This window comes from Cucurbita pepo, chromosome LG07 (assembly GCF_002806865.2).
Source record: "Cucurbita pepo subsp. pepo cultivar mu-cu-16 chromosome LG07, ASM280686v2, whole genome shotgun sequence".
In the NCBI taxonomy this organism is placed as follows: domain Eukaryota; kingdom Viridiplantae; phylum Streptophyta; class Magnoliopsida; order Cucurbitales; family Cucurbitaceae; genus Cucurbita; species Cucurbita pepo.
Window position 1 is genome coordinate 5,211,343 of NC_036644.1, and position 12,032 is coordinate 5,223,374.

Below are 12,032 nucleotides of genomic sequence, written 5' to 3' on the forward strand. Positions count from 1 at the left end.
TCCGATGCCCCTGCACGCGTCGTCGTCGACTCGTGGAGAAATCATGGCGGGTCTCTGCTACATATTACAAAGCAACAGGGTCGGTCGAGCTTATGCTAGCAAGCCCCGATCTTGAACACTTAACCCTGTCTCTCCCGACTATGGATGCCAAATTCAAAGAGCAACAAATTCCAAGGATGATGAAGAGGAATATGAACAACGCCCCTGCCCCCTACACAATTGGAAGCTTCAACTATAGTTAATTACTATTTGTCACTGTCTTCTTCAACAAATCAGCTGGTTTGCCCGAGTGGTTAAGGGGGAAGACTTAAGATCTTCTGCACTCAAGTGCGCGTGGGTTCGAACCCCACAGCCAGCAGTTTTATTAGAGAGTTCTCATTTCTATTTTTATATATATATATATATATATATTTTTTTTNTTTTTTTTTTTTTTTTTTTTTTTTTTTTTGGCCGGTGAACGCAATTTCCATCCATAAAAATCAAATATAAAAATCAATAGGATCATGGGCCCATGATTTCATATGTTGGTGGGCCAAACAAGGAGTAGGCTAAAACCCAACTCAACTTGATGGCCGGTTTAGGTAAATATCTAATGCGTTCTCCGGTTCTCCGACCGGAGAAGTCATATTTGGGGGAGAAATTATGCGCTTTTGGGATCTATGTGCTCCTTGGTTAGAACCACTAGGGGTCCTAATGGTTTGAACTTGAGTAGGCTAAAAAAAGATATACAACCAAGAAATACGTTAGGCAGAATATATGATCCATGCTCCTTTAGGCTCTTTAAATTCCGTGAAAAAAGATTTGAATGAATTAGGAAGTCGTGATTCGAAATAAGATTTTTATTTTATGGGTGACTAATCTGTGAATTCAATGATGGTTAAACTTACTTAATATCCCCATGTCCGTAATTTGAACGGATTATGAACAGTTGAAAAGATTTGATGGGTAAAGTTTGCCCAACAATTAATCTCATCAAAGAGAAGATGTGTTTTGAGTTCATACATTTCATATCTTACAATGTGTTCATGTGTTTCACTGTATCACAGAGGGAAAAGGAAGGAAAACGCCTTCAATAACCAATACCAAGCACCTTCCTTTCTTTCTCCTCCAGACAACCCCTACGTTAACTCGAAGTCGACGCTTAAAACAGTGAGACGCTTTTCTTGTGTCTAGAATGACGTCGCAGCTCCACTGAAGCTCGTGGACTGGCGCTGATGCTTTCGACGATATCCGACCGAGCATCCGATGCACGTGGGAGAAGCTTGCACCCAATTCTCTGGCCAATCGTGCGAGGAGCGCTGTTGGAGTTATGTGATTTCGTAACCTTTTTCATCTCTTCCTTGATTCTACTGAACTCTTGCTCCAGTTCTCCAACTCTACACCTCATGTTTTCCAGATCCACCTTCAAAACCTGATTCTCCCGCACGATTGTCACCCATCCGTCCCTCTGTACAATCTGCCCCGTCGTATCGACCGGGGCTGCTGCTGCAACGGGACCTGCCAAAGCGCTCTCAGTGTCCAGGACATGAAGACAGCCAGCTAAAGCTGTTCTCAACTGCATCTGCTCAAAGAACAGCACTTGAAGAACAATTCTAAGTGGCAACCTTTCGTTTTGGGATGCATGAGCACACGCATCAATCGATAGTTTCTGGTAATCGATTACATTGCAAAGTTCTTCCCGTTCGCTCGCCGAGAGATGAGGGTGAGCCTGCACAATCGCAATATGCTTGTAATTCAAACATCGGTACAAAGTAAAATTATCACAAACTCAGAAGCCAACACTCCAACAAACTCAACCTTAAAATATATGTCGAGTGCTCGATATAGCCCATCATGTAAAGATCTTGACGAATCCGGGATCGCCTCAGCAAGGGATCTAATTTTTCGAGGTTTCACATTCACATCGGACGCAACTTCAGCCAGATAGCTATCTATCAATCTTGCTACCCTTTTCAATGGTCCAGATCCTGGTGATGCTTCAAGATCAAGCGACGCCGGAGAGAACGCTGTCACCGTAGACTGCAAAGACGTAAAATGACGGATGATTCTCTCAACGCAGTCGGTATCATACAACGTATCGGAATCTGAATACGAGGGAATCAGAAGACCATCCAGAGTTGCTAGCTCAAGCTGCATTCCTATTCTTTTCTCCAAAGAGTCCAAGCACGATTTATCGACACCCAATATCAATGCAACTCGAAGAAGCCCGAGCAAAAAGCGGCAAAACGACTTCCCCTTCTTTAAGGGAAGAAGTTTCTCAATAGTTTCTAAGAGAATTCTTTGATCAACAGAAGCAGGACTCAAACTAAAACTTATAACTTTCATTGGTTTCCCAGCTTGTCTACCATGCCAGCGGCTCAGACCTGGCAAGTACTTTCTAGCATAGTAAATTATAGCCCCTACCAAGCTTTCAGGTCTTAACCCTCTTGCTTGCATTGCCTTGATAAGTTTCTCAAAAAGATTCACACTAAGATAAGAAACATCTTCAAACCACCAATCTGATTCCGAGCTTCGAATTCGAGCTCCCGTGTTAATTCCGTTCCATAAAATGCTTCCACCGGGGCTCTGTAAACTACCATACATCTTCATAGGCCATCCAAACAAGCTAGGATCTGTACAAGCCATTACAGAAAGAGCATCCAAACATTTTTTTAATATCTGGAGCTTTTCGACCCTGTTTAGAACGGATTCTGCATTCTGAAGAGCTACAATACAGTCTTTCCATTGGCGAAGTACGCTGTCGTGGAGGTAACTTTCGGTTTTGGAGATCAAGTTATCTTCCCCATAAACATCTGTCATTTCAAGATAGTCTGCAGCACAATACAAAGTTATAATGTTCTTCGGCGTCAACTCTACCCGGCCGTTGTAACAAAACTTTGCCACAATATAGAATGTATCAGGGCCACCAGGGAAATCTTCTAAGACTGCTTTAAATGTCTTCCTGGGGGTGTACTGATATTGTTCGTATATTTGTACCATCTTCCCACTTTTTGATATCAAAGGAAACTGCATCAGAAAGCATTTGAATCTTCTTATTCAAATGCAATAGCTTCTTGTTTTGAAACAAACACAACCAAAATTGAAGTACTTTAAGGGTTCGTTTGATAAGAATTTTATGTTTCTTAGAAAATGTAGCATAAGTTTTGTTATGATTCACGAACCTCCACAATGGTATGATATTGTCCACTTTGAGCATAAACTCTCGTGGTTTTGCTTTTGGTTCCCCCAAAAGGCCTCATACCAATGGAGATGTAAGGATTCCTTACTTATAAACACATGATCATCTCCTTAATTAGCCAACGTGGGACTCCCTCCCAACAATCCTCAACCGTTTTAAAAAACAGAGAAGAAAAAACGAAAACATCACGAACAGGACACTATATAAATCATGGTGGATAAGAAAATGGGCAGTCTGAATGCTAAAGCAAGTAAACAATTTGATATCCAGCAAAGGACCCCATGCTAATGATTTACCTTATGAAGATGAAAGTGTACGCCATCAACAGAAACAGTGATATCACTTGGCAATCCCGCACTACAGAACCTGCAAAAACCCCTTTTCCACCTCAGTTTCATGGAACAAATTTTCCTCTGATTCAGATTCATTGACATCAATATCTTAGTGGGTGTTTTACAAAATCAACTATACAGAACGATGAAGCAGACAAAACCCAGTATGAGAAATTGGAAAAGATGTAACCTACCAATTGTTTCCTTCCCTGTAGAAATTCGGAGCCATGGAGGACCCCAGTAGAAGAACAACAACTCCTATCTCTCTAAGAACCAGAATTGATCAGACCCACAAAACTCGCAACAAGCAAATCCATGTTAATAACGGAGCAAAAGCAAAAGGAAAAGCATAAACTCAGAGGGAAACAATATTCAAATTCCCAAAAGCCAACGGGCAAAAGAGAAAGAACCCCCACAGAATTGGCAATCCCAATACGCTTTTGAGCAAAAAGCCTGAAACCCATGTCCAGAAGAACAAAACATGACATCCCAATTACAGATAAAAGCTAACCCAAATGGCGAAAAGGGACAAAACCCCATAAGCTGATCTCGCAATCGCAAAAAGAATGCATGGGAACAGCAGAGGAAGAATATCAGGAGGGTTAAGGGGGAAGGGGAGACAGAAATAATAGTNGAGGGGGGGGGGGGGGGGGGAAAAATGAAGTGTATTTTGGTTCACGCTTTTTGTCGAACACCTTGTGGGCTGCTTTTCCAGGCGGGAAAGCATTATTGGCGGCCATTGACGCGTCGCGTGGGAGAGCGTAATTTGGGAGTGAAAGTGAAGGGAGGGATTTTGTTTATATATTTTTTGCATTAATTTTGATGATTGAGGATAATGATAAGAGTGGTTGGATGGGAGGGCAGTGGGGCCGTTCATCGCTCACAATGATCTGCGGAAGCCTCCACATCACTGCAACTCAAAATCAAGACTTCAGTTCTCGTCGCCCCTTTTCAAAATTTTCAACTCACAACCTCTTTATAACTTTTTCATTTTTAATTAATAATTATTCAATTTTTAAAATATTTAATAAATAGTCTTGATTTATTATTTATTTTAAAAATTGAAAATACTTCAATAGTATTTGAAAAATACTATTGAGTTTTAAAAATTTTCATTAATATATATAATATAAAATATCTATGAAATTTTAAACTTCGTATTGGCAGTAAATATATTATTTTTTATTTTTTTTTTAAATTTAATGGTGTTTTTGAAATACTTTTAAAATTTAAGGGTATTTTTTAATCATTTTTAAAAGTTCGAGGGTATTTTTTAAATAAAATATTAATAATTTTCATGGAGACATTTTTTTAAAAATTTTTGAATTTTTTAAAAAAATTTAAAAATATTTTTTTAGATTTTTTAAAATTTGAAAATGTGAAGATATTTTTATTAATTTAATAATTTTAAAAAAATATCAAATAAATTGAAGATTTATTAAATATAAAATTAAAAATAATATATTAGACAACCAAAAAAAAATTCAAGTTTTGTGTGAATTTAATATTTTAATTTTCAAAACAATATAAATATAGTCTTCAAATATTTTCGAATTTAAATTTAAACACTTTTAAAACTCACTATTATTAAAAAATAAATAAATAAATAAATAAATAAAAGTGGGAATATTAATTAATTATGTTATGGTTTAATTTTTTGTTAATGGGCTATCTTTTGGCTTTCAAAGTGTCCAATATTGGTATTAAATTACCAATTTCATCTATGGAGGTTGGACCCAACTTAAATTCCGTATCTTACTTTAATTATACCTCAAAATTAATATCAAACTCAAATTTCACCATCATTTTCCTACTTTTTCAATCAATTTAATTATAATACGACACAATATTTTAGTCAAATACGAGATATTACACCACTTTATCGATTTCTACCACTCGTCCCGTGTCAGCTTGTCGAGTGAGCGTGTCGCTCGCTCTTACTTGATTCTAATAGTTGACTGAATTCCTTCGTCCTTCTATATTTATTGATTAGAATGAATCACTCAAATCTCTTAGCATTCATTTTATTTTATTTATTTATTTATTTTTATGGAGATCTTAGATATTGTAACGGCCCAGATTTACCGCTACCGGATATTGTTCTTTTTTGGCTTTCCCTTCTAGGCTTTAAAATGGGTCTGCACGGGAAGGTTTCCACACCCTTATAAATGGTACTCCTCCCAACTAATGTGGGATATCACAAAAGTCATTGTGTTCACCTACCATATTTACGAGGAAACAAGCGAAAAATTTTGGCAACAACCCATCAACCTAATAATAATGATGGGCTTGGCTCGAGAAAATTGTTGAATAAATAGTTTCTTTTCTGTTTTAGTTGACCTAAGCCATACCAATATTATTGGGGTGGGGTTCAACCTATAAACTATACCGGAGACAAGTTTTTGCCTCAAATAGAAGAAAGTTCAGGAAAAATGGAGAAACCCAACCGTTGTCGGTTGGGACGAGGATAAGCTTGTGAAGAAGCAAGTTTATCCCTCTCCCTCTCAAAAAAATCAATCTTATAACTCACATGGTTTTCGTTATTTCTATTATCCCATTTGATTCTGGGATAGACAACTATTATTAATTTAGTAAAAGAGGTGACCAATTGGCTCATACACTAGGTGGTTCGTACAATTGTGTGTGCACGTTTTTTCAATTCAAATATGAATTTGAATACCTAACATTTTATGATTCTACGACTAGATGAACTTAGTTACTCGACTCGAAGAATTTTAATTGTGCACACATAACTAGATGAACTAGCTCGTACAAAGCGAGTTTTAATTGACTCAAACAATTTTTCATTTTGATTTTGAAAATAATATAAATCATACCATCGTTATTACATGATTGAATTAATAAAAATACCCTTTATAGTATATCTAAAAAAAAAACTTCTAAACTTTTAAAAGATGGAATAATACACTTAAATAAAAAAATTTAAAAAAAAAACTTTAAATTTATATTAAAAAATGTTATTTTTTTTAATTTTAAATACGTCCAAAGCTATCCAATATAAAATTAAAAGTTTAAGAATATATATATTATTTTTAAAATTCAAGGACGTGTTCCATCCAAATTTGAAAGTTCATGAATTTATTACATATTTTTAAAATTTAAAGACATATTATACGTTATTATAAAGTTTGAAAGTTTAAGAACTTATTACACTTAATCATATAGTTTAGACTTAAACTTTGACCAGCTATATCCGGTGCCCATGGTCTCCACTTATATTCTTTAATAGCATGGATTATTATTATTATTATAATTATGATTAGAAACAAAATGACGTAGTTGGCTTAAAGTATATAAGAGTTTACTCGACCGGATTCATTTTCTTATTTACAATTTCTAAAAAATAAAATTATTTTATAATTCTTTCTTTCTTGTTTTGTGTTTTTAGAAATGTTTCCAAAATTGTATAAAAATTTTAGAAATAATAAAATAAAATCTTTTTCTAGCTTTTTCCATAACATAAATAAAAATATTATTATTTAAAATTATATAATTTGAAAAATTTGAAGGAAAATTGACATTGGTGATTTAAAATGAATAGTTTAAAAAATGAAATATTTTACTCTCTCTCTCTATTATTTATTATATTCACTCCAATTAAATGTATTTGAATTTAATTAGAAAATGATAGTGTGTGAGAGAGGAAGAATTAACTTATTTCACGCCACTTGTGAAGAAAATTAATGGGATTCACAAAAATTTACCCAAACGCCATTAGACTTTTAAAAATATTTATTCCATAGCCTCTACACTAGAAGTGGTCGACCGTGCAATATCTCCTTGCCCGTATTTAAAAATACTTAGTAAGTGTAACTCTAAAAAAAAAAAGTCGGTCAAAGTCAGAGAGACAAAATGGGTATTTTGCCCCTCAGCCCATTATAGGGGTTTTGAGGATTTTCCACGTAGTACGTTTAAAAGAGAAAAGTGTGACAAAGAAGGTTGAGAGAAAATGTGAGAAGGAAAAAGTAAATCGTTGGAGAATCACCAACGAAATTCATCCTCTACCGAGACTTACTCTCTAGAGCTTCTTCTTGGAGAGAAGAAAGACTCGTGTTGTTGAGGTTCCATCTTCCGTCAAGATCCCGAGAGAAATCCGCAAGGAAAGATCTCGAACATTACTCTTCAGCTATGTTAAAGAAAGACTCGTTTGGAAATAGAGTGTTAAAGTATGATATCTTCATCTAGGGAAGATCCACCACTAATTTCGTGAAGAAATCAGACGAAACATTGAGACCTGAGAATCTTTCCAAGAACGGTAAGGATATTATCGGACCTCTTTCCGACACTCATAACTCGTCGTATGATTAAGTAAAAATCAAGAAAATATATTGGCATGTAGGTTGTAGTATGATCTAAAACTTTGTTGAAGAAGTCATTACGGTAAGTTTGGATTAAGAATCGAAAGATAGAAAAATGAGAAGAACATCGGAAAACTAATCGAAAACCTCGTTTTTCTGCTAGGAAGAGAGAGAAGGCGACGACGCGCCACGTGTCAACCGACAAGAGGTCCCCATGTGCCAATAACCACCGAACACGTGTCGAACGTCGCCTGGAGAAACGCGGCTCCAGCCTTCCAGCGACATGCGTCCGCGGCCACGCAACCCGACTCATGTTCCTCAGCTGACCCGGTACCCGCGCGACGAAACAAATTGCGGCAACCCGCGGTCCACTCGAACCGAACCGACAACCTGCGACCGCAGAAAAACGTGCGCGCGTGACACTCGCACGTGGAACCTGCAAGTGAGCTCGTCCCGGCGCGTGGAAGCCCATGTAAGCCCGATTTCGTCCCGTTCGACTCATGTTTTCCCTATTTTCCTCCCGAATCCAATCCTAACTCTATTTTATATGAAACAGGATCTAATTGAGGAAAAATCGGTACTTTTGGACACGCTAATTGTGTGAAACACTAATGTAAGGGCAAGCATCATCTAGGTAAGTCACCACATGGAACTTTAGGAAGAAATACTTATAGGAGTCGCTTGGTTATGCATGCATGCTAGTTCAATTACCTTAGGTGGTAGCTTTCCATGTTTGAATGTAGGCAATTTGTTTGTTAAGATTATAGATGTATTATGTGAAGTATTTTGGGAATTATCTCAGTGTAGCAATTATGATTTAAGCTTCCGCTTTATGTATATATGTTTAATTCATGCTAAAAGGAGGATGAGAACTTGTGAACTCTGCGCTCCGGGAGTTGATGGATGTTATCGCCTCGTTGAGTATGTATGTTTATTTTGTATGAATTTTGTATGATGATGTTGGATGATAGATATGTGCACATTCAGTTAATTTCCATGACCGAATGATAAAGTTTAGGGATTTGTGGTTAGAGTGACAAGTCACTAAGGTATAGACCTAACCTTTCCCCGAGTAGACTAACAGACCACCACGGCATACAAACCACCTCTAGAGTAACCTTAGGCTGCAGTGTGTGATTGGTGTCACAACTTCGTGGGGGGCCAGGGGGTTCCTGATCAGAATCCGACTGCTCTTAGTCGTTTTAGCATGGAAAACATGTGCCCACGTCGTATGACCATTTAGTTGGATGGGTTAAGGGGGTAGCTCTCCCTGACTAGAGAGATTGTCATGGGCCTAGGGGGTTGCAGCTCACTTCCTAAGTAAGATATCAGATAGTCTCAGAGCCATGCCAGGTAGCTACTCGTAGGGCACCAGTCATTACACAAGTCGACATAAATGAACTCTTTAAATGGAAGGACAATAAACCAATGAAGCCCCAAGGAGCTAAAATGAAAACTAGATGTCCTAGAGCTAAAGTAAAGTCCGTCATGGGAGTTTGTTAAGAATAGGATGTGATAAGAGCCTACAAATAGGTGGCTTAGTAGTATAATTTTTATACACAATCCTGTTATATCTTTCTTTTTCAGGTACGTGGGGCGTTGAGTCAAGAGAGGGCGCGTTGAAAGATGTGGATTGTCACAGAGGATGCGTGTCCCGAGGCGTCAGTCCAGTCTTACCAATTAGTACACTTTGTCCTTCATGTATTGAAATGCTCTCTTACGAAATAAACGATTGATTTTTTTGAAATCATGTTTTCCTTTGAATTTCTTGCATACACACTACACGTCATAGTTTTAATAAGTCATGACTTGAGGTTAAACTTTTGGATCGTGACAGCAAGTAACTCTACTGTTGGAGTTGAAAAAAGGCATTCGTATACAACATGTATCGTAACTATTCGATCATAATTTCATGATTGTTATTGGGCTCTGCATTCATTTTTAGGTAGGCTTGGATACATAGTATTTATTTATGCACGATTCATTTACATACACATAGGCCCACTATGTTAGCTCGTTAATATACCACCTAGGCATGACTATGACAGACACACGCTCATGCTATTGAAACTGGCGTAAAGGAGAATGTGAATAATATTGTGAGTGTACATGTTTATACATTACATAATTGGAGAAGTAACTCGTGATTTTATGTGTATACAACATACATGCGATCTTGCATGTAAAATCATATTTTAGCCAAATGATGCACAAAATATTTTCATACATAATATGACTTAAATTCCTTACCAGACGAACATGTATTTTCATGGTATTTCAATTGTACTTACAACACTTTTTATATAATGGTGTCTCGTTTTACATAGTCATAACAGCCATGAACGAGTACAAATGGAGGCACATGGTGAAGTTTATGACATAAAATCTCGTAATTAATGATTTAATTTTAATAATTTTTTTTTAATTATTTGTCTCAATTTTATATTATTCATTGTATAAAAAAATCAATGTTGTTAGTGTAATCTTCAACGATATGTGGTTGCATACCCAAAAATCATGTTCACGTAATAACATAAAAAGTTTATAATATATTGATAAGATTTGTGACTGATAACACTATTGATACGACCACTTCGAAATTGTTACAAATGATTTGATTCAAATCATTCATGCAGAGATATATTAGAGGGAGTATCCTATGAAAAAAAAACTTTGTATAAGACTGGGCTACACAATATTTAATCCCTCTTTATAAATCTGTCAATTGAGAAGATTAATATTTCACAGAATGATTATATGCGACTCTGTCTTAATCCTAAACGAGTTACGAACTCATGTGTGTGAGGAGGACTTATTCTTTGATTTCTATGAGTGAAAATTAATTTTGTAGCTCATTCGATTTGTTTATCGTTTTGGAGACTTGACTAAATAGGGAACTAGGAACATAATTTTACGAGATGAAATTTACTCTTTATATACCATAAGTAGATGAGTATTTTTTTAAGTATGGATTGTAGGACTTGAACAATGGAATCTCACCCTCTCAATGGCTCATGAACGATAGATTTTATGGTTGAACTATACATAAATTATTCATTGGAGGATGAGTGATACATAAATTATTCATTGGAGGATGAGTGATACTTNCCTATACCTATTTCTTCTTTCTCCTTGAACTGATTGAGGTAGGTAATAAATATGTGTGTGTTTGCATCTTCCTTCCGTCCGTCCTGTCCTGTACTTGACTTAGTGTCTCTTCTCTTTGCTTTCCTTTTATTCAGCTGTAAAGACTCTTCAAACAAATGAAAGACAAAGAAGATCAAGTCAAGACTGAAAGAGTAGTCTTACCGCTTCTCTCCTTCACCTTCTGGAACAAGTAAAGACTGAACCGAAACAAACCCTTTTCTTTTTTGACTCTCCTTCCTGTAAGCCAAAGAAGCAAGAATGATCCTTCCTTCTCACCTTCAAAGACTTCATTCAAACTAAGACTCCCCGCGAAAGAGGAATTCTACTGAAGAGGACATATGTCCGGTCTCTCATCTCTTCTTTCCTGTCCGTAAGATGTAATTGAATGAGTAAAACAAACTTTTGATCAAAATGTACTTATACAAACAACTCACAACTTGGTTGCAATGAATATATTAATGGAGGCAACTTATTTTATAGAGGACAAGAGTACAACTCTAGGTTTATAGTGAAGTAACCTATTAGTAATAAATGAAAATTGATTAATTAAATAGTTCAATTATTTAATTTCCTATTAGAGCTTATGCAATGATCGACACAAAAATGTTTAGCGAAGTCGCTAGCGACTCGCGAGAATTATGGCGAGCGCTAGAATTCTCGCATCTCACTCGGGCTCACACCCTCGCGACTCCCATGACACGCCAAATATTTCCACGACGCCAGCCAACCCTTAGATACACCTGTAAAGAAGAAAATAGAGAGAGAACCGAGATGTTTTTTGGCGATACCAAAACCACGAGCCCGATGCCAAGAGCGAACGTACTACACTGCAAAGGCAACGACGGGCGACGACGTGTATATAGTAGGTAAGCCTTTCACACTCCATACTATCGATAACATCACGTTGCTTGCGAGATCTGAAAATTTGAGGTTGAGCTCTAGACAGATCTACGAACGTATGCAACCACAAGGACGTGGGATGTCGGGAGAGGGGAAGTCGCGCCAGAATGAAATATAACTGTCGATATACTGAAGAGGAAGATGTCATATTACCGC

The 12,032-nt window shown here is 36.7% G+C and overlaps 1 protein-coding gene and 1 non-coding gene across 3 annotated transcripts; one reads left to right on the plus strand and one right to left on the minus strand.

Moving 5' to 3' along the window:
• Positions 1-275: 275 nt before the first annotated feature.
• Positions 276-358, plus strand: TRNAL-UAA. The gene has a single exon. It is a non-coding gene; the product is annotated as a tRNA-Leu (tRNA).
• Positions 359-928: 570 nt separating this feature from the next.
• On the minus strand, positions 929-4,147 carry LOC111798979 (BTB/POZ domain-containing protein At3g44820). Of its 2 annotated transcripts, none has more exons than XM_023682349.1 (4): positions 3,705-4,147; positions 3,475-3,544; positions 1,798-2,986; positions 929-1,708 (listed from the first exon to the last, which is right to left on the minus strand). In XM_023682349.1, exons 2-4 carry the CDS (start codon positions 3,498-3,500, stop codon positions 1,142-1,144), a joined length of 1,782 nt encoding a protein of 593 aa, XP_023538117.1. In that variant the 5' UTR covers positions 3,501-3,544; positions 3,705-4,147; the 3' UTR covers positions 929-1,141. The 2 variants fall into 2 exon arrangements, with proteins under 2 accessions (XP_023538117.1, XP_023538116.1); XM_023682348.1 differs by having other exon boundaries at positions 1,798-3,006.
• Positions 4,148-12,032: the final 7,885 nt, after the last annotated feature.